Source organism: Typha latifolia, chromosome 12 (assembly GCF_019914945.1).
Source record: "Typha latifolia isolate L0001 chromosome 12, TyphaL0001v2, whole genome shotgun sequence".
Lineage (NCBI taxonomy): Eukaryota > Viridiplantae > Streptophyta > Magnoliopsida > Poales > Typhaceae > Typha > Typha latifolia.
Genome location: NC_133097.1, coordinates 3,054,345 through 3,081,548, shown reverse-complemented (window position 1 = coordinate 3,081,548; position 27,204 = coordinate 3,054,345). Strand labels below are relative to the sequence as shown.

General features: G+C 37.4%; 1 protein-coding gene across 1 annotated transcript in view; it reads left to right on the top strand.

Moving 5' to 3' along the window:
• Positions 1 to 5,318: 5,318 nt before the first annotated feature.
• Positions 5,319 to 27,204, top strand: part of LOC140798733 (brefeldin A-inhibited guanine nucleotide-exchange protein 2) — a 35,754-nt gene continuing 13,868 nt past the window's right edge. The window contains exons 1-6 of the mRNA XM_073152754.1: positions 5,319 to 6,722; positions 15,877 to 16,194; positions 16,376 to 16,721; positions 16,812 to 17,234; positions 17,313 to 17,599; positions 17,818 to 18,091. Of these exons, the coding sequence (XP_073008855.1) occupies positions 5,488 to 6,722; positions 15,877 to 16,194; positions 16,376 to 16,721; positions 16,812 to 17,234; positions 17,313 to 17,599; positions 17,818 to 18,091 (2,883 nt within the window). The 5' untranslated portion in view covers positions 5,319 to 5,487. The remainder of the gene's footprint in view (positions 6,723 to 15,876; positions 16,195 to 16,375; positions 16,722 to 16,811; positions 17,235 to 17,312; positions 17,600 to 17,817; positions 18,092 to 27,204) is intronic.

The window sequence follows — 27,204 nt, the reverse complement described above, 5'->3', positions numbered from 1 at the left end:
CGATCCAGGTGCGTTCGAACGGCATGACTTGATCTCAGGTGCGTTTGAATGGGCCCAAGTGCGTTCGAACGCGACAACTTGAATTCTCCAAGATGCGTTTGAACGTGTTTGTGAACGCAGCTCTCGGTCTGTGTGAACGTAGTACCCGCGTTCGAACGCAGTACCCGCGCTGCGTTCAAACGCGTCTGTGAACGCAGCTCTCGGTCTGTGTGAATGCAAGTACCTGCGTTCAAACGCGTTTGTGAATGCAGCTCTCGGTCTGTGTGAACGCAAGTACTCGCGTTCGAACGCGTTTGTGAATGTAGCTCTCAGTTTGTGTGAACGCAAGTACCCGCGTTCGAATGCGTTTGTGAACGCACCGCATTCGAACGTGGTGTGAACTCAACAGCTTTTCTCCAATAATCTTGTAATTATTCAAACCAGAGATATTCTAGACTTGTATAAAGCTCATATACATGTAAAAATACACCTAGAATATTTTGTACATAATTGCCAACATTTAAAAATCTAACATATTTGGTGATGAATTATGTGATCATGGATAGGTTAGTAGGTATTATTTGATGATGTCATGATTATATGTGCATAGGAGAGCATCTGTGCGTGATGGGCCCCGCCCGACCTGTCGTGTGTGCCACGCGTGCCGTGTCGACGCGTGGGCGTGCATGTGCCTGTGCTGGCCGAAGGCATTACAATAGCCTTTATCTATACCGGACCGTGTTTGGGAAGACATTTCTATGGACTTCATAGAGGGTCTTCCGCTGGTATGTGGTTATTCCGTTATCTTTGTGGTAGTTGATCAATTGAGCAAGTATGCACACTTTTCAGCATTGTCACATCCGTTTTCAGCTAAGTCGGTGGCTGAAATTTTTGTTAGAGATGTTGCTCGGTTACATGGCATGCCACGCACGATTGTCTTAATCGTGATCGTGTAATTTATGAGTGACTTTTGGATTGAGTTTTTTAGGTTGCAGGGGACTCCATTAAACTTCAATTCGGCTTATCATCCACAAACGGACGACCAAACCGAGGTGGTCAATCGAAGCATTGAGCAGTACTTGAGGTGCTTTATGGAAGAGATACCGAGACGATGGTTGGAGTTCTTACTGTGGGTGGAGTGGTCTTATAACACCGCCTACCATAGCAACATTAGCATGACTCCATTTGAGGTGGTGTATGGATGCACGGCTCCGACATTATGTGCTTATGATCCAATGGCATCTGTAGATCGTACAGAGGTGGACTTAGCTTTGATGGATAGAGACGTCACATTGAGGAGGTTGCGTGCTCATTTTAAACTTGCTCAAAATTGCATGAAGTAAGTTTATGATCGTAGCCATAGGGAGCAGAAGTTCGACATCGATAGTTGGGTGTTTGTGAGGGTGCAGCCATATCGACAGGTGACCTTACGTCCGATGCGTAACCAAAAGTTAGCACATCGCTACTTTGGTCTGTTTCAGGTGTTGGAGCGTATTGGTCCGGTTGCATATCGTTTGGAGCTGCCGGAAGGGTTGAGAATGCATCCTCTTTTTCATATTTTATTGTTGAGAGAGCGCATTGGAGATCATGAGATTGTTGGATCAGTTCTACTAGAGCCATTGGAGGAGATAAAGATTGCAGAGCGAGTTCGAATATTTGCTAGACGCCGACGATGACATGGTACTAGATTAGAGATGGAGATTCTAGTTGAGTGGCTTGGCAAGCCATCTGATGAGGCGACATGGGAGTTCGAGACTGATATCTTGGAGCGTTTTCCCGAATTTCCACCTTGAGGGTAAGGTGGGGGATGCGTGGTAGGCTGATACACTTAGTTATGATCTTTTCTTATTGCATTAGGTGTTTATTATCATTAAACTAAAATTCCTGTAGGTCGCGTTCGAACGCAGGAGGGGTCGCGTTCGAACGCCCTTGCGAACGCCTGCATCGGGTTCACAAATACAGAGAACGCATATTGTGCGTTCAAATGTGGTTGGGCAAGTTCGAACGCCCACGTTCGAAAGCTTGCATCGCGTTCGCACATACAGGAGAATGTTTTTAGCACGTTTGAACACGATCGACGAGAAAATTCTAAAATTAGGGTTTCATATGGTTTTAGGACTTGTTGGCTAGCCTCTCTCTCTCTATATATATATATGGATGGTAGTCAAATTCATTATGCAAATGGACTATTGATTTCTTGCCTCCTATCTTCTCTCTAGACTTCTCCCTCCTCCCTCTTCATCATCTTTCCACCTCTACCGTTGGCAAGGTTTCTCCTAACTTCTAATCTCCCTCGACTGTCGAGTCCCCCTCTTCTTTGGGATCTCGACCATTTCGTTCCCTTTATCTATATCCCTTAACCACATCCACCATCCACCTTCATCTCCATACTCATCCATAACCCTAACATCCACTCCACCCATCACCACCACCATTACCCATGTTATTTTGTATTTTTGTCCCTGCTACCATCTGAATATGCAAAAAGCATAAATACAAAAGGTGTATATCATGAAGTTAGGGATCTAACTCAAATAGTTTCATAATTTTCTAGCTACTAGAGAATATTTGACGAATATTTTCCTATAGTTATGCAAACTGATTCTTGTATGAAGGAATCGTTGCGTAGCCTATCTTGGTTCGAGATCTTATCAAATTAGTATCAGAACTTATCAATTGGTATCAGAGCTTATCATTGGTATCAGACTTATCAAAGTGGTATCACCATGTCACTAAGTTTAACACAAAACTCATCAAAAAATTTATTCTCTTCTATACCAAGAGTTTCAAAATGTATGATCAATCTTTGAAGCTTTGAGAGCTTAATAGCACTCGTACCCTTATGTGTGGTTTCTAGAATTACTCATACATATCTAACAACCTCACATGTAGATATTCGTCAGAATTCGTCCCATGAAATACAACTAAAAATTACATTTATAGTTTTACTATTTTAAGTAACTTTCTCATAGTCCAATTTCTCCTAAGACTCAATAGGTTTTTCAACAAGCTCATACTAAGTGCATTGGTACACTTCAACCGTTTATTACAACAAGCCAAACGCACATCTATTGATTTCATGAAAGCTCTCATTCTAGCTTTCCAGTAGCCATAATTTGCTTGATTAGAAATTGGAGATCTAATTGAGGATTATCCATCTATGTGGAAATCCATGCCTAACTAATCACTTTCTAAGATAAGAGAGTCTACCATACTACTAATTAAAAAACTAGATATACGTATATATTTAAATACTAGGCACAATTCCCAACACTTTGCTTGAGTAAAAATTATGAAATAATTAACAACAAATAAAGCAAAGATGAACACTAAGATTTTTACGTTAAAAAACCTAAACGGTAAAAAACTATTAATCCAAACTTGGATCAAACTAAGCACTAATAAATCATAGTAATTTATAAAACTAACTTATAAAAAACCCAATGATCCCTATGATTTTATCTAAAGCAGTCTTAATCATTAGATCCTATGATTTACTGATTCTTGTGATTGATTTCCAATCTCAATAATTCTTAAGTTGATTTTTCATTTTGGTGACTTTTAAGACGAATCCTTTTAATGTAGACGATGAACAAAACCTCCGTTGATGAAAAATGTTATTTCATTTAAAAACTTCTTCTCAAATCAATGACCGACGTCCTCTAAGGTTAGAGCATCCTAACCCTAATATACTTTATGAAGATAAGACCAAATTCAAGTTAAATAAGGTCTCATAGTATTTTAGATTTTGTAGAGTTCTATAACTCTCTTCAAACGACTTGATCTGAGTTCCAAATGTGTTTGACTAATAAAAAATATCATTTTATTTTCGAATATTCGAATGATCTACTGAGTGTATTTAAACGGTTGAAAATATGCTTTTGTATTTTCATACGATCCACAGTGTACATTTGAATGCATTGACTTGCTTGCTTCAAATCTTAAAAAATCTTCAAACCAAATCTTATAAAAAACTTATATATATTCTCATATAAAAATATAAAAATATTTAGAATATTTTATATATATTATTCAATGCTAAAAATCTAACCGTATTAACATTTGGGATTTGCTTCCACACCTTTGCATCCCCTAATTGAATGTTTTATTATTACTTCAATTTAAATTATTGCAGTAGATCTCTAGCATGTTAACTTAGTTTATATGTTCATTTTATTTCATTTCACACATCTCAATCTTGCTATAAATAATACTCACAAGATGCAAACGTTTTTAAAATTTGTAATGTGAAGATACATAATATTATTCTAAAATTTGGAAGTCTAAAATGATGAAGAAAGCTCCAATTTCTCGAGTTTTGTAACAACAATGATAGGGAGAACCATTTCGGTGGACAATCCAAATTGGCAAGTAGGAGATATTAAGAAGATAATTATAAGGATTAGATGATAATGTTTCTACTCTGCAAGTCTGCAGAATCAAAAGAAAGATTACTAGAGGTAGTAATATATATTATATGAGATAAGAGATCACAGTACACATGCACGATTATCATGAAATGGCAAGGATAATGAGAATTCAAGGATTGTTGCATTGCTATATGTTGATTGGTAATGACTTAAAAAATAGTAAGGAAAAATTGTACTTGGACCTTACAAACTATTGTTATTTTTTGTATACACTTTGTGAACTTATTTTTCTACTACATATATTTCCTGAATTAATTTTTTTTTTTGATTTAGAGATTTGTATAATTATTTTTTTTATTAAGGAGGTATACGTGAATTTGTTTTCTTAGTTTAGGAAATATATATGAGTAATAAAAAAAATTTAAAGAGCTTATGTCAAGAATAATAATAATGCAGGAGTTTAAACGAAATTAAACCAAATATTAATGGGTGCTAAAGAATATTTGTCTTATATGATGCATAAATCTGGAATTCATTGATGGCTGTAGAGACTTTATCCATATTGCAGCCAACTTATCGATTTTGTTGAGAGAGATGATAATAATTGGAATTGTCGACGTTAATAGTCAGGCACGCTCCGCGGGGTTTTAGATTCGAGCCTAGTTTGACCGGGATCGAACGGTTGGATTATTTTGGCAGTTTCAATTTTGAGTTTAATAATATCTTAATATGACTTATATTTTTGACCTCGTAGTCTTGGACTCGTAGTTATGTATCCTAAAAAAGAACTGTAACTATATATTCTTATATAATTACGAATATAAATATATATATATATATATATATATATATTTTAAATTTAATCATAGATATATACAAAAATTATATTAAGATAAAAGCACGAGTAAGAGTAGCCACGAGGGGAGATAAACCAAACTATGAAACCACATTGTCAACGGCATTCAATTTACGTAAATAATGTAGTCTTCAGGGGCTAAACTTAAAAACCACAAAGCCGCACATTTTCATGCTCCCTCCCTCAAAGCTCCCCTGACCCAAGATCTCTACTCCCCTCCCAGATCCAGCTCTCCCCGGATCATCAGCCACTCTCCGCCGCCGAGATCCAACAATCCCGGCGATGGCTTCCCCTGCGGAAGCCGAATCCCGGCTCAAGGCAATCCTAATTCCCACCTTAGAGAAGGTAATCAAGAACGCCTCATGGCGCAAAGGTCATTCGAAGCTCTCTCACCAGTGCAAATCCCTAATCGACAAGCTCTCCTCCCCATCTTCTTCTTCTTCTCCCGAGACTCCTTCTTCTCCTTCTTCTCCTTCCTCCTCCCTCCCTGGCCCCCTCCGCGACGGCGGCCGCGCTGACCTCTCGTTGGCGGAGTCGGAGTCCATCCTCTCCCCTCTCATCTCCGCCCTCTCCTCCGCCTCCCCTAAGATTGTCGATCCCGCCCTCGACTGCGTCCAGAAGCTCATCTCGCACTCGTACCTCCACGGCGAGGCCGACCCCTCGTCCCCTTCCCCTGACTCCCGCCTCCTCGTCCAGCTCATCGACGCCGTCTGCAACTCCCACCCTCCCGGCGCCAACTCCGACGATTACATCGAGCTTCTCGTTTTGAAGACCCTCCTCTCCGCCGTCACCTCCACCTCGCTCCGCATCCACGGCGACGCCCTGCTTCACGTTGTCCGCACCTGCTACGATCTCTACCTCGGCAGCAAGAACCCCGTCAACCAGACCACCGCCAAGGCGTCCTTGATCCAGATGCTCGTCATTGTCTTCCGCCGAATGGAGGCCGACTCCTCCACCGTCCCCGTGCAGCCCATTGTCGTCGCAGAGATGATGAAGCCTATCGATCCCTCCCCTGCTGCTGCTGGCGACGTCAACTTTGTCCAGGGGTTCATAACCAAGATCATTGGGGACATCGATGTTGTGCTCAACCAATCCACACCGCCGCTGCTCACCAAGACGGCGTCTGGTTCTGCAGGGAGTGGCGCACATGACGGCGCATTTGAGTCGACCGCAGTGGAGAGTGCGAATCCAGCGGATCTCTTGGACTCCACGGATAAGGATATGCTTGATGCCAAGTATTGGGAGATTAGCATGTACAAGACTGCACTGGAGGGCCGGAAAGACGAACTTGGGGTGGACAGCGTGGGAGACAGGGATGATGATTTGGAGGTGCAGATTGGGAACAAATTGAGGCGGGATGCATTCCTGGTGTTCCGGGCACTTTGTAAGCTCTCAATGAAGACCCCTCCTAAGGAGGCAGCAGCAGATCCAGCACTGATGAAGGGAAAGATTGTAGCTTTGGAGCTTCTCAAGATTTTGCTGGAGAACGCTGGAGCCGTGTTTAGGACCAGCGAGAGGTGCTCTACTTTCTTGACATGTCATCTAATCTTCTTTTACTTACAAAATCTAAGAGTCTTTTAATTAGCTCGAGAATAAACTTCGGTCAGAACACAGAAGGGCTTTAGTTAGAAATATCAACTTGAAAATGGTATACAGATAACTGTCTCTTGGGTGAATCTTCTTGAGTCTGTTATACAGACCCATAAATTGATTTACAGGTGCAGTGGATTAAAAAGTAGATCTTGTGCTTTAATAATCAGTCAGGTGCTATTGCCATTAAATCTCCTTAATTCAAATACCAAGATTGAAACATTTACATGCAGTTCTAAAGGAGTAATCTTCATAATAGTTTTGTGCATAAAGTGAATCAAATAATATTTTGTACCAATTCATGTTAGAATTAGAGATTTCAGTCCTAAATTTAGGCTATATATGGTCAAACTGCAATATCTTTTTAGTTTATCTATTATAGTGGAGATTGTCTTTTGAAATATATAAATCATCGGCTGTATAACCATGGACAAGAGATCATCTTTTGAAATATATAAATCATCATCAGCTTTATAACTATGGATTGTTGTCCCACTCAATTACCAACATCGATACAATGAGAGTGTCTCGATACTTAGGGGTGTAAAAGAGCCGAGCCTGAGTGAGCCGACTCTAGTTTAGGCTCAGCTCGTAATTGGTTTCGAGTCTAATTTAATATTTAGCCTCGGCTCAACTTAAATCGAGCTGAGCCAGCCCTAGCTCGAGTCGAGCCCGAGCCTGATTGGAAGAAGAGGGATGGCGACAGTGGCTTATTGAAAGAGTCGGAGGAGAAGGTCGATGGAGAAAGGGGAGACTGAAGGAGTAGGAGGAGGTCGGAGGAGATTTTGTTAGGCACGTCTTCTTTTATAGAATGTGGGCTGCCTCTGCATTGAGTTTTCTAACCTCTTTATCTGAGTTCTTCCTCTCCCCATTCTCTCTTTCTAAAGTGGTGATGCAAAGTTTGCTCGCTGGTCCAAAATTGGACCTTTCACCCTCCCGCTGGAGTTTGGAGGCACTTACAGAAATATGGCAAGGGGGAGATTAAAATGGGAAACCATGAGATTGATATTACTAATAAATGTTTTCTATTTTGAATTACTTATCGAAATAAATAGGAATTGTTAGCTCCTTAGCTCCATAAGCAATTGCTCTCTCGACTTGACAAGCTTAGACCTCTACTTAGAGATGGCGACTTGACAAGAGACTACATTTATTGTTGTAGAACTCTTTGCACTCTATCATGTAATACATAGGCATAGGCATAGGCAATGATGGTTGTGCCACAAACACAGTAAGAGGAGAGAAAAAAAGTAAAGGATACTCACCTTCGCTGTTGCCGTCGTCGATCGTCGCTCGATGTGAGCTCGGGCGACGGGTAGCTTAGCGACGAGGTCAATGGTGAGCGGCGAAGCTATTAGGAGGGGTGCCGTGCGGCATTTCTCGTGCCACGTGTCGATATGTCGCCAGCACGGCCATCCATGGGTATAGACATAGACATAGTATACCATGAGCATCTCTATTACTCGATAAGTCTTCAAGTGTGTGTATATATATATACATATAGCCGATAGTTGGCTGTCTTCTAACCGAGCAAAAGGCTGTAACGAGCCCATCGAGCTGAGCCTGAGCGAGCCGGCTACAGCTTAGGCTTAGCTCAAAATTCAAATCAAGCTTCAAAAATAAGCTTATGCTCGGCTTAGCATGAACCGAGCCAAGTTGAGCTTGAGCTTCAGTCAAGCCGAGCCTGAGCTGCTCATTTATTTTGACACCCCTATTGATACTCCCTTATATCGGCCTGTGCCAACCTTTCCAATAGGTATTGTGCATATCTGAGTTGATTTGGGATTTCATCCCTTAGGAAATTGATTTGTTTTTTAGTGCTTGATCTATTTAAACTACTCTTCAAATTTAAAAAATCAAAGGTAAATCTTGCTTTTCCCAAAGATATTTGCTCTAAGCCCTAGGTCAGAAAAATTTGAACCTCTTTTTGTGGAAAATCATCAAATTGTAATTGGTGTATGATTCTAGTATATATATATATTTTATGAGAAATTGCATGTTTTATATCAATATTTATATCAAAATATTTAATTTAGTCTCTGAAATCTATTTTAAAGCCTTGAAAATACTTTAAAGATTTTATCTGGGCATATTTAGTCCATCCTTGTAAAGGCATATAGGTTCCACATGTCTTGAGCCAAGGTCGATATGCCGTGGTGCCTAGAGGTGATCAATTGGCCCAACTCGCTCAGGCACAGCTCGAACCTGCTCGGTTAAGTGCGGCTAGGGCCCGATTTGAGCCAAGCCCGATCGGAGCCCGAATAAGCGATGGGTGGCATGGGCTAGGTATTTGCCTGCCCGGGCCCACCTAAAAGCTCAACCAGTTAGCCTAACTTGTGAGCATGATTCGAAAGCCCAGCCTGATCAGCTTGTTTAAGTTCTTCCTCTACTCATATTACTCTTGCCTCTAGCCTCCCCAATGTCGACGCGTGAAAGGATTGCCGCCGCGTGTCTTCTCCATTGCTACCTACAGCAAGGCGATGATCTCCTACCTTCTTGCGGTTGGAGTGGTCGTCATTGCTGGCCTCTTGGACTTCAATCTCGTTGCGATCGAGGGGACTTATTCTTTCTCCTTTTCTCTCGACCTCCGATCCATCCTCCGGAAAAGCCTCCTCGTTGTTGTTGGCTTCCTCGTCTGGCAATCCTCATCGTCGCTGTAGCTCTGACGACTACAGTCATTGTTAGATTTGGAGGTTAGAGGAGTTAAGGAGGATGAGGCGGTCGCCGCCGTTGGATTTGCTCGACCAGAACACCTCTGTTTTGGGGTCAGAGAGGACCAAACTGCCATTAAAGAACATTCTATTGCCCATTGCACTCGTATAGTATCGATTCTAGAGCTTTAGCCTATCCTAATCCTTCCCTTCAATAGGATAATGGTAAGGTTTACTGTCTTCTTGGTCGTATTTTGCTCTCTTCTTCTCTCCTTTGTCGTTGCGGCTCTTCTCTTCTCTCAATAGAACACCCATTTAAAGAAACTAGGGAAGATGAACCTAGTAGAGCCCAACCCGCCCTTTAAACTCTCTCTTTCGTGGGTTGGTGGGCGGTAATAGAGTAGACTATTCTAGCCCAGCCCAAAGTTGGCCCGATTTGACCCACTCTTGGGCGAGCTGGCGAATAGAGTGCCTAGTTCGAACCCAGCTCGGCCTGCCCGATGATCACCTCTACTGGTGCCCTTGGCACATCAATCCTCGTGTATAATTAGCGATTGCCAATGCACTCCATGCAAGTTACTCCTTCATCTTTATTTTACCTTAAGCACAAAACAAAACTTTCATCAGGAAATAGTTTTTGATTGCATGTGCAAGTAAGCTACTAGAAGAAGCTTGAATGTAAGATTGTGAAATTATAGAGCAGTATAGAATGGAGAAATATATATAAACCTTGCTTGACATCATGTAATCACATGTTGCATTATATGGCTCAAAATATTGTCATTAATTCTCTATTGTTCCTGATTAGCTAATTCTATCTAACATGAAGACTTGAACATTCTTGTAATGTGCAATATTCAGTCCTACCACTTGTGCCCACTGAGTACACCATAAGACTTCACAAGAATGCTCAGAAAGTTAGGACTTAGGTTGAACTAATTTGTAATTTCTTGACGTAAACCTGCAATTTAGCTTGTTTCTGGTTAAGGTACAGTGCTAATATGGCATACTTTTTCTTCTATGAAATCAATATAAGTGAAAGGTTGGGTCAGAATAGAATTAAAATTATTGGAAGAAGACTGAACAATCTAATGAAAATCTTCATTTCCTTCAAACTTTTATGAACCACAATGAAGGAGATTGTAGAAAAGCTTAAGAACAGACTTGGTCCTTGTAATAGCTAACTCGGTGAAAGATCAAATGGGTTCCAACCTTCGACCCATGAATCACCAGTGTATGGGTTGTTGGTCGATGTTTCTGGCTTCACTAATGTGAAAATATGTTAGCCTCCATGGAGAATCACTCACGTTGAATTACTATATCATATATAAAAGGCTGCTCAGTAGAATGTCAGCTGCAAAAATAGAGATCACTTCTCAGAATAGTTCTTTGCCAAGAAACCCTACAGATTGTAGGAAACAATGACAAGTTAGCACCACTAGTTTCTGAGCATTCATTGAGCCAATTGATATGGGCTATATGGCTAATTTTTGTTTTTGTTTTACTTTTCAATTATATTCTGGGTGCTGCATGCTGTTGTTCTTTCTCTATCTATTAGCAATCCACAGTATTCTGTGAGCCCCGACCCTTATATATAACACATTTGACCTCCTATTCTTAGGATGATATTAATTTTACGTTCTTTGCATGAGTAATCCATTCAATAACTATAGTGAAATTCTGTCATCTAGACCTTCTATGCATTAAGCAATTCAGTACACCTTTTAAGATGACTGGCATGCCCTATCTCATTAGAAATAGAAAAATGAGCTCGTATGCTTATAGTTATGTCGTTATTCTTGTTCTCTGAGTTCTCTCTATTGTTAAGATGCTGTTGTTTTAGTTTTCCATGTTTTGGTGCTAATCTTCTAGTGATTGCATTCCATTAATTTTCAATCTGCATTCCATCTGCAAGTAGAATTCAATTTGATGATTTTCTCTAATTCTATTTTCAAAGAATAATAGTTTGGGAAACCCATAATTTTTTTTATGTTGCGATTTCAACCACAGTTTATGGTTGAAAATAATACATATAAGTTGATGTACTTGGATTCTAGACCAATTAGGCTCTAATTTGATGATTTTCCTACTTTTCGTGCTTTTGAAATTAGGGTGGAAAATTTGTGGAAAATTCTAATTTTTGTATATTGGTGAAATTGCAATCTATAAACACATGTGGGTTAAGACTTAAGATCAACCTCTATGTAGTAGATCTACTTAGTATTATTACAATCTTACCCTCAATTTTATATTTTCCCATAATTTTCTCTTTAATTTTTATTAATTAAAATCAACATATAGTGATAGGGGTAGTATCTTAGCATGCCTGTGCCACGTGTTGATATCCCATTGGCGCGACAATCCTTTCCCTGCAAATCTTGTGTTACAAGATTTGTCATGTCGTTTTAGCCTATAGGTAAGTTCTAGAATGTGTAAACTAGGAACAACCTAGAACCTAGTTTGTCTTTGGTACTATTTATCAACTAAAAATGTTATGCTTCAAATTCAAATTCTATCTAAAATTCTGTTGATTGTGATAGTGGATGTTACATCATCTTGGAAAGAGTGCTAATTGTGATATGGTGGGTGCTAGATCTTCTTGGAGAGTGCAACTCTCCACCAATATTTAATATGGAAATAAAATATTGAAGTGCACATGGAAGTTCCAAATGCCCTTCTCCAATAGTAAAAAATCCGTTCTCTTTACCTTATTTCAGAGAAAAGTAGAATTCGGGCAAAAATACCCATGGTTAATTTTGACGGGTCCTAATCTGAATAGGCTGTAACAGATCAGGATCAACCATAGCCGATCTTGATTCCACCATGAAACCAGTTAATTGATTGGTTTCTGGTTGAGATCGATCGAAACCTGATCCATATCAAACCTATTTCGACCAAGATACCCCAACATGTGTTAGTAAATGGATTGGATCCCATTTGGATCCAACTCAGGGATATCCAACTCTCGGTTGTCCCTTTTTCAGCAGGAATCGAGACACACTCATCTCTCGCTTTTTCTCTCTTATGCACCTTGGTGAAGCCCTCAACGTTGGTCCATCAAAATAGAAGTTCGACGAGCTCTTCTTCTGACGAATCCTACGAGACCTCACTTCGATGATCTGAGGTAATTCGTTTTTTTATCAATTGTTTTTTTGGTTATTTCAATTTCTCCTCCCATTCTCCCGCGACCTCCCCACCTCTTTCTCTCTTCGAAGACCTCCTTACCTCTATCTCTCCCCCTTTGCTCTCCCTCTTCTCTCCTCCTCCCTCTCTATTCTGCAACAACGGAGAGAGAGCAAAAAGGAGAGCAAGAGGTTGAGGGAAAGTAAGAGAGAGGAAGAGAGAGAGATAGAGTGACAAAGAATGGGAGAGAGGAAGTGAGTGATAGAGTGAATCAGAGAGCAAGAGAGAGGAAGAGCAAGAGTGGGGGTGATTGAGAGAGTAGGAGAGATGAGTCCTTTTTTAGATTTCCCTTTGACTGAGAGAGTGCCGGAGGAGAAGAGAGTGTGTGGGAGAGAGATAAATAGATAGATAGATAGAGAGAGAGTGAGTGAGTTTCCTTTTAAATTTAATATCTGAGCAATTTATATTATTTATTTTTCTGCCATTTTTTAAAAAAATTGAAGAATTTTTCTGTATTTTAAAATAATTTTTAGAATTTTACATTATTAAAAATAGTTGATACAACTGATATATATCATTTTTTAGGAAGCTGATGTCGATGTCGATCCCAATCCCAATCCTAATATTTCAAACCTTGAAAATACCCACTTAATAGGAATTAGGAACTCCCTTGTAACTTAAATTAGATAGGTTTGGATATCAAGTTGAATAGTATTTTCTTTTTAACTTAATAAATGTACTATTACTGCTAAAAATTTCAAAAGAGATGCCTAGCACCTAACTAATTGCCTAGGTACTTAAAACCATGCCAGTTGGCACGGCCGTGTTGGCGGCGTATTGGCATGTGGCACCCCTCATAATAGCTTCGCCATCGACCTCGTCGTCGAGCTCGCCGTCATCGTCGCCGTTGAGCTCGCCGTTGCCACTCCGGTTTTGGGTCTGCAACTTAAGTTTTAACCGATAAACTCTCTCTCTCTCTCTCTCTCTCTCTCTCTCTCTCTCTCTCGATCTCTTTCTTCCCCTCCTTCGGGCTAGGGCACCCGACGCGAGCTCAGGCGACGGCGAAGGTGTTACCTTTTTCTCTCCTTTTCTTACGGCGCGGTCAGCAAGTGCCGCGGCACGTGTCGGCCGGCGGTTGGCATGGTCCATACTTGTGGCACAGCCATCATTACTTAAAACCATCTTAAGGACCCATATAATATGTAGACTTAGTGCCTTGGTGGCTGCCCTACCTGATGTGGCTACCTAGGAGGTCACCTTAACCAATTCTCAAAACATTTTACGAGATGGATTATGTGGTAGGATGCAACCATATGCATTTTATATTACAACCAAACACCGTGTCCACAGACAAGTGAAAGTACTGTTTAATTTGTTTTCCTCCTGTTTTTATGTCTGAAAATCCTTTTACAATAGATGAGAAGTTGGAGAAGCATTCAGCGAAATGATGTCCTTTGGACATTCTTTCTTCTAAATTATGCCCTCAACATATCGTAGACAAAAGTTCTGTAGAAATGTACTAGAAATTTTCTGACTTAGTAGATAGCTAATTGTAGGTTATTACAGATTATCTCTACAAAAGGTGTGCGAACCAAGTTACTCCACTATGTCTATAACAGAAGAATCATTCAACTTTAGTTCTCTGGTCTGATTTCACAATCAATGAACTTATTCAGATATTCAAGTTGATACAGTGGTCAAAGAAGCCCTTTTTGTGTATTAAATATCTACTGTTATTTCCTTACTTTTTTGAAAATGAATAATTTTTCCATAATAATAAGTTGACAATGATACAGACAATTATTTATGATACAGACAATTATTTACTGGGCCTACGAAATCAATTATCATTTAGATTGGAGGAAAGGAATCCAAAAAGGTAAAATTAGATTACAACAAAAAGGCCAATAGTCTAATAATGATCAAACGACATGAACATGGCTGGTTATTAACAATTGTGCAAGCATCTTACTCAACCTTTTCTTAATTCAAATAGTGGTTCACCAATACTCTTAGGTTTCTGAGAACATAACACTCTATGTGATACAATTAGTCATCTTGTTTTTATTACCTTTGATAATGTTCTTCATCTAACTAGCTTGGTGAAAAGCATGAATCCAAAAATGGACTGATCCCAAGTTGGATCGGCCATAATTGATCTTGATCAAGCCAGTTTCTGTCCGATTTCGACCAGTATTGGCCAGTTTTGGCTAGTTTCAGCCGTATCAGCCGATCCGTCTCGGCCATATAGGCCGAATTGGCTAAAACTATGCTGTATTGGTTGAAATTAATTTTTTTTTAGATTCAGGTCAAATGTAAAGTTTATCTAATCTAGGAGACATTAATAATCGATGTTATCAATAGCTTTCTTTTTAAAATTTTACTTTTTACTCTCTATCTCTCACACACACTCTCCTCTCACTCTCACGCTTTATCGAGTTCATTTGGTGGCCTTTCCAGTGAGCCCATCTAGTTAGTCCATAGTTTAGTGAACTCAGATGAATTTTTTTTCTCATTTTTTTCCTTTTTTATCACCCGCTTTTTAACTTCTCTTTTTTACTGCTATAAAACAAAAGTGAAGAGAGATATCTCTTTTCATATTGTTCTACAGTAATAATTTACGAGTTAAAAAAATTGTCTAATTCAAGTTGAAATTTGTTATAGTTTTGAGTAAGGTTTTTTTTTAGTTTTTAAAGTTCATATGTATAAAAATTTGTCTAAATCAAGTCGAAATTCATTATAGTTTTGAGTAAGTTTTTTCTTTAGTTTTTAAAGTTCATATGTGACTAATTTTTATTTCTTTCATTTTCAGTTATTTTTTATAAATTTTTAGAAAATTTTCTACATTTTAAATAATATTTAGAATTTGACGAAACTAAAAATAGTCCGATCCGATATAGGCGACCGATTCGACAGATACGGTCGATATAACCGATATGTATCGTTTTTTCTATCAGTCAATCCCAATCCCTATACCGCGTTTTGGAACCTTGGTGTAAATAATACTATTGGATTACATGCATTAAGACTTTCAAGACAATCATAATGTGAAGGACATTTTTTTTAGTTCCTCCAATTATCATTCATTTGGGGAATACAACGATTTCATATTACTTCTATACATCTGTGGTGATTAGACTTGTCAATTTTATCTTAATATGCACAGATAAATTTTTACCTAATATCAAATGTATAGAATATGCGTAATTTATTTCTCATCTTCTGATTACATCTATCAAGTTTATTGTGTCATGTTGTATTGCCATTTGTGTTCAGACTTCTGACAAGTTTGCTTGCAATTAAGCAGGTTTTTAGGTGCTATTAAGCAGTATCTATGCCTGTCACTTTTGAAGAACAGTGCTTCAACTCATATGATTGTTTTTCAGCTCTCCTGTTCGATATTTATGAGCCTGGTTTCACGGTTTAGACCAGGGTTGAAAGCAGAGATAGGAGTCTTCTTTCCGATGATTGTTCTTAGAGTTTTGGAAAATGTTGCTCAACCAAATTACCAGCAGAAGATAATTGTCCTTCGATTTTTGGAGAAGCTGTGTCTAGATTCTCAAATCTTGGTCGACATTTTCATTAATTATGACTGTGATGTCCATTCGTCAAACATATTTGAGAGGTAATTTATCTCCAACACTGTGCTATTCTTGGTACATTGCTTGTTGTCACCAGTCTCCTAATCCTTGTTCGTAGTTGTCAGTCTCCTATAGCTATGCAGGGTACCTTAGTTAACTACTTTTGTAACGAGTATATGTAGATATTCTCATATGTTTTCCCCTATGCTGTTGATCTGGTTACAGAATGGTAAATGGCCTACTAAAGACTGCTCAGGGGCCTCCTCCTGGTGTTTCTACAACATTATTACCATCTGAGGACTCTACAATGAAGAGTGAAGCAATGAAATGCTTAGTTGCAATTTTAAGATCGATGGGGGATTGGATGAATAAACAACTGAGAATTCCAGATCCAAATTCCCCTAATACAGAAACAGAGGAGGATGATACTGAATGTGGTAAGGAACCTCCAGTGGCAAATGGCAACGGAGAGGAGCCTGCTGAAGGAACTGATTCACACTCTGAAACAGCAAATGGAGTATCAGAAGCTGCATCCTTTGAGCAGCGTAGGGCATACAAACTAGAACTTCAGGTACCTTCCTTTCTCTCTTAGATGTGCATCTATTATATTTTATTGGTGAAATCCTCCAAAGCAACTAATCAATTCATTTCCGAATAACAGGAAGGCATTTCTCTTTTTAATCGCAAACCTAAGAAAGGAATTGAATTCCTTATCAATGCAAAGAAGGTAGGCGACTCACCAGAGGAGATAGCTGCTTTCCTTAAAAGTGCATCTGGCTTGGACAAGACCTTGATTGGTGATTATCTTGGAGAGAGGGAGGAGTTATCCCTCAAAGTCATGCATGCATATGTGGATTCTTTTGATTTTCAAGGGATGGAGTTTGATGAAGCAATTAGAGCCTTTCTTCAAGGCTTTAGGTTGCCTGGTGAGGCACAAAAGATTGATCGGATTATGGAAAAATTTGCTGAACGTTACTGCAAATGCAATCCAAAGGTCTTCACTAGTGCAGATACAGCCTATGTCCTTGCTTATTCCGTGATAATGCTCAACACTGATTCACATAACCCAATGGTCAAAAACAAGGTCTCTTTGTTGTCGATTCATCTATTGTAATTTGTTTTAGTTCTTTATGAGCATGTTATAATTTAATTGTTCATGCAGATGTCCCCAGATGACTTCATAAGAAATAATCGTGGGATTGATGATGGGAAGGATCTACCGGAAGAATATTTGAGATCCTTGTATGAAAGAATTTCCAAAAATGAAATTAAGATGAAGGATGATGATTTTGCCCCCCAACAAAAAGAATCTACAAATACTAACAGAATCCTTGGCTTGGATAGCATATTAAATATTGTTGTACGCAAAAGAGATTCACGTATGGAGACCAGTGATGATCTGATTAGGCACATGCAAGAGCAATTTAAAGAGAAGGCTCGCAAATCTGAGTAAGTTACTCCCCTCCCCTCTTCACCCTCCCACCACCCCCCGAAAAAAAGGAAGTTTGATGTAATCACTGTCTGCTTGCTAATATGTTCTTCTTGATCCAATCATTGGTGTTTCATGTTTTATCATTGTGGCATCATATATATATAAATGCTTTCTTTCTGAGTGGCGAGTAGTTAGTGTGTGCTGTTTGAAAATTGTTTTTGTGTTGTGAATGTAGGTCAGTATATTATGCGGCAACAGATGTTGTGATCCTGAAGTTTATGATTGAGGTATGCTGGGCTCCTATGCTTGCTGCATTCAGTGTTCCACTTGATCAGAGTGATGATGAAACAGTAATATCCCAATGCCTTGAAGGATTTCGTTGTGCAATCCATGTTACAGCTGCTATGTCTATGAAGACTCAAAGAGATGCCTTTATTACTTCACTTGCAAAATTTACATCTCTCCACTCTGCTGCAGATATCAGGCAGAAAAATATTGAAGCCATAAAGGTTTCTTCTATCTATCCCTTACTCCTGAGTCCTGACTAGGATATGGCATGATCCAATTATGTTCTCCAAAATTTTAGCTATTTATCTAAGCTAAATTTTTGTTGTATATAAAGTAACTGCATGAATCCCTTGTTATATTTGTCTTATCTAGCCTAATTGATTTATCATGTTTGCAATACTCCCATGCATCTATACTTTCAATTTTCTTTGACTTGACTAATAAGTTAGCTGGGGTCCTACATGCTCTTTTGTTTTCATACCTTGCAATTAGAGGCATCTCAACATGTTAATGTGAATCTGATCATGTGAAAGGTATCATCAATTACTTTTTACTGCACATAAGATTTCCTGTCACTATGCAGGTGAAAGATGGTTGAAGCTTGTAGTACTCCCCATTTTCCTTATTATAAAATTTTGTACCAATTTGGTTGCTAGACAACAGCGCGTGATCTTTCATTTTATTCGGATGATCTGAAATCCAATATTACTATATTAAATTTCAACAATCAGATATAACAGACATTAATAAACAACTAGACCATGCCATTAGCTGGTGTCCAAATTCGATGTAAAGAATTGATGCAATAGTCAATTCTGAATCAAAATTAAGAATCTAGGACTTATTGATAAAGTACAATGGATGAGACAATAAGTGAATGATCAATCAAACTTGAATTCTTGTGTTAGACCAGATCAAGATATCAATCTTCAGAAAGGAGTTAAGAACGGTAATACAGATCTGAAAGGTGGTCTTGGAGAAAAGGTTCATGCCCATAACGTGGGTAGCTTGTAAACTATGAAACACAGCCTTCCTGTTCATATTTGTGGACCAACAGAGCTTTATTTGAGCTGGAATCTTCCGATCTTTGTATTGGACTTCAGCAGCAATAAAGGTAATGAAACAAGCAGCAACTGCATTGAAAGAGAAGTCATCAATCAGAAGCAGCAGTAGTAAATTAGATGCACCAACGAAAACAACCACAGCAGTGGAAGCTATTTGATAAGTGAAGAAAACAAAAATAGGAAATAAAAAGTGGTGAAAAGCAAGGATTTTAGGTACCATTACATATTCTCATACTAGTAGGGTAAGGGAGAACTTTCACAATTTAATTGCATAATGGTTTTTAGTGTGTACGACATATGTAAATTGTGTGTATTTTATTATAATAAAATGTGCATCGACTATAGAAAATATATACACTTAAATTTATATGCTAAACTGAAAAATAAAATGCAATATAATTGCAAAAACCTTGTGGTAAGGTTCTAAGTATCTATATCAGTCATCGGAGAAAAGATACGTATTAGCAATATTGATGTCGCATTGGTCGTTTTGGCCACTATATTTGCCATTTTGGTTTTGGACTATTTTTAATTACTTAACTTATAAAGAATGATATGAAACATTGAAAAATTTTAGAAGTTGAGGAAAATAAAGATAAGAAAAAATTTAGATTACTTATATAAGATAATAACAATATAATACAAAGAGTGAAGATACTAATAACAATGTCGAATTTTGGATGCATTTAGTAAATACCTATGTTCATAGATGGTAAGAAGCCTTTTGTAGATGAGGTTAACAATCACCTTTGCAACAGAGATGAGCATCTGGTGGTTAAAAGATAAAGCTAAAAAGGTGGAGTAAAGAAAAAAAAAAGAATAACAACAAAAACGAAGAGAAAAATAGTAAGGAAACATGAAATGTAGTGCACAAAAACAAGATCAATAATTGATGTCTCAAGTTGTATTCAGGTTAGATGCAACTTATGTTGTGTTCTACATATCGTCTGCATAAAAGAAAAATAATTAAAATTTTGTGTTTACGATCAATACAGGATTGATACAACCAATATTGAGTTGAGACTAAGGAAAAACTAGTTTCGGCCCCACTTTTGAATTGGTAAGGTCTGATACTGATATGTATTGGTCTCGGCTGATACTTCAAACCATGATTATGCTATTCTTCTTAACATATGGGTAGTACCGCCATCTGTATGACAAAGGAGGAAAGTGAGAGACAGTGTGTGAGGGAGGAGACAAGATGGAGAGGGAGAGAGGCCTCCATGGCTATTGACAAGCGAGAGAGAAAGAGAGACAATACAGTTGAGGGTAGGGTTTCGAGATAGGGAAAGACCAAACCGTCCTTTTCTCTTCTCTTATGAGTTTCTCAATTGACAAAGAGGACCTGCAATAGCGATTTTCCATGGGGATAGGTAGGGCCAGTGGTTGACGATGTTGAGTTTGAGTGGAGCCCTCAATTTATTTTCTTTGGGTTTTTATAGTTGACAAGACAATTTTAATATCAACCAAGGTTTTAAAGGACTGTAGTGCTGAGGCGCTCGGCGGATGCCTAGGCTGGCGGCCAGCTTCAAGACGGTTAATAAATAAACAAATAAAAGAAATAATTGTTAGAGAAAATGTTAAAATTAATACCTACAATCTAAACAATATACTAATGTATTTTTGTTAAGAACTATAGTAAGCTATTCAAATCTACTAATTCATCAATATATACAATAATTTTAGATTTGAAAATCAATCTACATATTAAAATATGATATGAGATGCTAAGATGGTCACCTAGACGTGACTAAGGCGGAGCCTAGTTATACTTTATTTAAGGTGGAAGCCTATGCATTATGGCGGAAGTCTTTGAAAACAATGATATCAACATATTTCCAGCATGATCACCGAGGTGACAAATCTGTTCTGGAAAGTATCAGGAGCATTGAAAACATTATAAAGGAGCAAGGAGAAAGGGAAATCAACCGGAGTAGAAGGGGGAAAGGAAAGGTGGAACAGGGTAGGAGGGAAGGAGAAGCAGTTAGTAAGATAGGAGAAAGGGTATATGACCAAAAGGATAGACATACGGACTGAATAAGTGAGACAAATGACTTGGTAAGGAAACTTTTTGTGCATGTAATATTTCTCTACATTAGGGCTGCTGCATGGTATATTCCTTTATAGGTTGGTGGCGTTTCTACTTAGGAAATATTGGAGTCCTAATTGAAACATCAGAGCTCAAGTAAGTTATCAGTTAGGATTCAATTGGAAATCTAATCAAGTTGGAATTCCTTAATTGATTGCTTATTACTGGGTGCCACAAGGTCCACAACCACAAGTGCTAGTTCTGAGACTTGGGGAACACAATCACAAACCAAATGTGCTCCTTAAGTGGCCAATTTTCTTCCCCTCAAAACCCTTTCGTAACTCAAAATTTACCAAAATTCCTTATCTACCTTAGACTATGTTGAAAACCCCATATCTAGGCTAGCACCAATGAAATGAAAGTTGGCTGGCTCAAATAACTAAATCAAACCAAAGCTGAATTAATTCGAGTCCATAGAGCCAAAATTATTGTAATTGAGACCAAAGAACCAAACTTATGTTTAATTGAGTGAGAATGACAAAAATGGGTCCGCTGGAGCATGATGAATGAGGACCAACCACATCAATTCCCTCAGGTTAGGGAAAATGTTGAACCTGGTGTTCAGAATTGTGAGTTGTGAAACATGTCAATTGACTGAAATCACCATCGTCAGCATAAGGTATTGCTCCATTTGATATCAAGTACATACTGTTAAATCATCTGATTGTCTCTAGCAGTTATCATCTTTACTAATAACAACAAACCGATGCCTGATTGTGTCACAAGGTATTAACTTGCAACTTTCTTAAATTTGATTATCTAAAACCTCTTTGTATATGTAGATAGGAAATTGTGGGTTTTCAAATGCCCCTATATGTGCTTCACAAAGTTAGTTCCCGTTACTACTACTCTCAGCATAAAGTCTTAGATCAAACAAGGTAAGGTTTAGAATATCTATGTAAGGCTTTAAAAGGTTATTAGTTTGAGAAAGGAACAAATGCCATTGGGATGGTCTTCCTTATACTAGAATTGAAATCTAGTTCTCAATTTAGATTCCTACGTTCTCCACAAATAGTCTTTCTAATGGATGCAAATAAACATGGAATTCCATCCATACGGTCAGCTCCATTCTAGAACATGGCTGTATGATGTATCAAATAAATTTTCATATGGCATTAAATGAGTTAGTGTTACTTTTATAGACTCACAAACAACCAGGGTGCATGGATAACATTTCTAATTGGCTTTTATAGTTTTATTCACTCTATTGGGAGAAGATGTGATGTGAAACAATAGGGTTATTAGGATTTTAGGAATAATGATGGTTAGAAAGAGAAAGGGAATAGGGTTTCACACCTCCATTCTCAACTAGGGTTTCACACTAAAAACTCGAATTGGAGATAAATCTCCAAAAAATTCATTTCTTCACTAACTCTAATTGAGTAAAAAATTGGCAAATAGATAAATCTTATAAATGATAAGAAGCAAATAACACCCCAAACAATTGCAAAAAAATAAATATAACTCTAAACACCATAAATACAAATGTATGATAAAAATAGTTCTTAAGACTAATTTCCTGAAGGAGGAACTGTACTGATACATGTGCCCATGTAATATATTATTGATGTCTGTATTATTTTCCCTAAGTGTTAAGAACTCGACTCTGTCGAGTGTCCCTTGCAGCATTCGTATTGCTTCAGTCTCATAGTTTCTTAACACTCCCAAGTCACTTCGATTAAGCCAAATATCATCAGATTGAGGGATAAGTTTTACTAAAACCTACACTTTCAATCAAGGATTTCAGACCAAGTTTTTTTTGATGATAAGACTTATCCTTAGTGATTTCAAGCTGTGGATTGAGACTTTTCTCTTATTGCTCTAGCTTGTTGAGCTTTTACTATTGCAAGTCATTTCAATTAAGTTAAGTATCATCATGCTTAGGGATAGGTTTTATATCTTCATTCCCAAGTGAGGGTTCTACACCCAAATTTTGCTAAAGTCAAGATTTGTCCTGAGTTTCACAAAAGACACCGATCTGGAGGACGAGAGAAGTCAATGGGGATGCAATAGCTGTGGATGGGGTTTGGCGGCTCCAAGCAGGCGAAGGTAGGTGGTGGAGTTCAAAGAAGATGGCGTTAGTGATAGTGGAGAGTGATGTTGACAGTGTTGGTGTTGGTGGAGAGCGACACTAGTGGTGACGGCACGAGTTTGAGAGCACTGCTGGTGGTGACAACGTCGGTGGAGAAGTTGCTGACTATGAGGAGTTTGGTGAAGGAAAGAGTTTGTTGGGGTTAGAGTATGCTTAGATATATTGGGGTTGAAGATAACATATGACTAACATGTGAGAATGGGGTTGGTGTTAAGGCCAACGGGTTGGATTGGGTTGGGTGCTAATAGATTTGGATATAATTGAGTTGTTGAGCTGGATAGGTTGGGTTTTGGTTGGTTTGACTTTAGGTGGGTTTGAATTTAATAGGCTGGAGAATGTGAGAAAATTTTGGTATTCTGGGAGTTAAAATTGAAATTTTAGTAGATGTGGTAAGGAAGAAACGAAAGAGAATTTTGATATTTTGGTGGAAAAATTTAAAATTCAAACTTTAGGGTAGGCTTGGGTAGTTTTTGGATGGTTAGAATTTGTTGGGAGGTTAGGAAAAAAGGTTCGTGAAATCTCAAGGAAAGGATAAGCCACTAGAATTTGAAATTTGCAAATTCAGAAATTCGAAAATTTGAACTTTCAAAATGCTTCGAAATTCATTTTTTTTTGCTCACCTATGACCGAGAAGAAGGTTGGTTTAAATGATGATGGACTATTGGATGATGCACAAACACTCTACGTCTAATCGGATCTTGCTTCGCAATTTCGTAATAATGACTGGTTCTTATTCCTCCACAATGATGATCTCCTTATGCAAGTCGAAACTCATTGTACTCAGTATGTGATGGAGTTCATGATGATCCGACATTCGTGAATCAAGTGTCGAGTGAAGGACAACTATGGAGCGGCACATAGAACTTGGATGGTGGCCAAGTCTATACCTAGTGGAAATGGTGATTAAAGGTTGGGGAAGATGGGTAGCACAAATAAATAAATGCGCAATGGAGATAGAAAAGATTGTTTGAAGAATATTAAAATCTTAAAATAATCATTGCTCTGATACCAAAATGATATGAAACAATGAGATGGTTAGAATTCTAGGAATGATAATGGTTAGAAAGTGAAAAGGAATAGGATTTCACATCTCCATTCTCAACTAGGATTTTACACCCAAAACTCTCATTGAAGATAAATCTCAAAAAAAATTATTTCTTTATTAACTTTGATTGAGTAAAAAAACTAGCTAGACGTTACAAATGAAAATAACTAAGTAACACCCTAAACAATTACAAAAAAATAAATATAATTTTAAACAATATAAATAGCAAATGTATGATAAAAATAATTGACTTAAGACTAATTTTCTAGAGGAACTGCATTGATACATGTGACCGTGTAATGTCATTGATGTCCGCACCAAGATGCCTCTTTTTGTGGATGCAAAGCAATTTGCTCGTTATTCTTGGTACTGTAGGTTTTCGTAATTTTGTTATGTTGTGATCAATGTTTGGAAAATTGAGATTGTGATTGAGATCAGCCTTCCAAAAAAATAATACGTATTGGCTAGATCGGCTAGATCGGCCATATCGATCATCCAGATTGGATCAGATTTTTTTTAATTACATAAAATTCTAAATATTATTTAAAATATAGGAATATTTGTAAAAAATTAGAAAACATGAAAAAAAAAGAAAAAAATAATTATTCACATATGAGCCTTAAAAATTAAACAAAAGTATTAACATACTCAAAAGTCAAAATTTTGATGAATATCGAGTTGACTCTCATAAATTCCTGTAGTCGTTTTTCATCATTATCACCATAAGTTTGTAAATATTGATGTCTAGGGTTTAGCACTTCAAAGGGTGATTATATTACGTCATTCATATCAAATAGATTTTGTTGTCGAGGAGGACAATAATTAATATGCGGATCTTGTGTCTGAGGATACTAAGGATACCGAGGATACTAAGGATACTGAGAATACTGAGGAGAATAATAATTAGCATATGGATCATGTGATGAGTCTAAACAATAAATACTTGATGAACTATAGTCATACGAAGCAACATTCTAATAACAATGTCGCTGATATGTATATACATCCTCAATTTCTCTGTCTTCAATCCCTATGCCTTCTTGATTTTTCTCAGCAAATGTGAAAGGGACGATCTCACAACCAAATGTATTATCAAGATCATGATTATCGCTGGCATTAGTAGCTATACAATCTCTCGTTACCAAATGACTTATACCAGTCTCTGCTGTAGACGTGGTCTCCGTCAATGCCTCATTTAACTATAGGTTATCTCTATCATTTAATAATTTATCTTTCACTTCTTTGATCTATGGAGTCAGGGGGTATTTTTCATTAAAAACATGATTTAAATCAAGGTTCAAAATTTTTTGAAGAGTCATGTTCTTCAAAGTTTTACCTAAACTTTAATATTTAAGTCTTATATTCTTAATTTTTGAAGACCACTCTGCTGATGTAAATACTCATATATTATCATATTTATATTGAATTATACTCTTCAATGCTAGAAAATAAATGGTAAATCTGGTGAGGCCGGGTTTAATAATCTCTCTACCACCGTTATCTTGCCTAAGCAAATTAAATACCCAACCATAATTATGTATGAAGTTTGTCAATCTTTGATCTTCATGTATGATTATGTTAATTTTAAGATCTTTGGTGATATCTTCCAACATGAGATCAAGATAATGTGTAACACATGACGTCCAATATAAATGTTGTTCTCTTATCATAAATAATTGTCCTATAGCCTTATAATTTGCTTCATTATTAGTAATCACTTGGACTATCTTATTTTCACCAATTTCTTCAACTACCTTATCCATCAACTAAAAAATATAATTTGCACTTTAAAATTCGTAGTAGCATCCATATACTTCAAAAATATTGTCCCCATGCCTAAGTACACTAGAAAATTAATTATATTTCTTCTGTTCTGTGTAGTCGTCACACCTTAGTATACAATTAAATTTATCCCAATAGTTTTTAAAAGTCTCAATATATGTGTGAAGCTCATTTACTACTGAGTCAAGATATTTAGTAGCAATATCTTTTGAACTAGGAGGCAAAACACTATGCCCTACTGATTGTATAGCATCCATCATATAATAAGGGCTATCAGCTATATTGAAAGAATTATAATTATAAAAGAATGCAATGTTTTCAAACCAGTTGCGTTTGACAGGCTTTTTTCTTAGCTAAGAGCAATGCAAAGTTGCAAGCTAATGTCGGTATCTTATGATTATTTTTGGAGCTATTTTAATTTTAATATAAACACCTAAATAGAGATCAAATTAAAATATAAATTATAATTCAAAAAATTAAAAATACAATTTCAGCAAATTAAATAATTCAAAAAAAAAATATATAATTTCAGCAAATATTTAGTCTCAATTTCAGCATATTAAATAATTCAGCAAATATTTAATCTCAGTTTCAGCAAATTAAATAATTCAGCAAATATTTAATTGTCACATGCAACCTAATGGACGAAGGTACATGCATATCAGAACTATGTTACTTGACTTCATTTTGATAATATGAAACTAGCCCATCAACTTCCATGTAGATGAAAAATCATTTGATAAGAATGTGATCGGGATAATTAGGTTATTTTTAGTGATTAGTCCTGAAAAGATGATTTTTATGTTGTCTGATATTTGACTTGGCAAAAGTGGTAGCCATTGAGAGTAGGACATACATTGTTGCAGGGGAATTGGAAAGAGGGCGTCATATTGGTGGACCCCAAAAATAGCTTGGTGTTGAAGTAAACTTACATAATAGTGCTGAATCTACTAGACACTACCACTACAAGTATTATTGTATGTGTTACTAAGCACAATTTAATGAAATCATGGAATCCTCTATCCAAAGTTTTGAGAGACTATAGGCAGTAGATAGGCAGACAATGGCTTACCTAATGCTATAGTAAGAGGGTACCTAGGATGATGCCTAAAAATCAAGGTGGTTCAAAAATAAGCATATAAAAGTAATAATATGAAAACAATGGTTCTATTTGCAATGCACCTTACAAATGATTTTGGGGCAATTATGCTCACAGGAGTATCTTGTAATATTTATTTTACTGGTGTTGGTATCCTAATGCA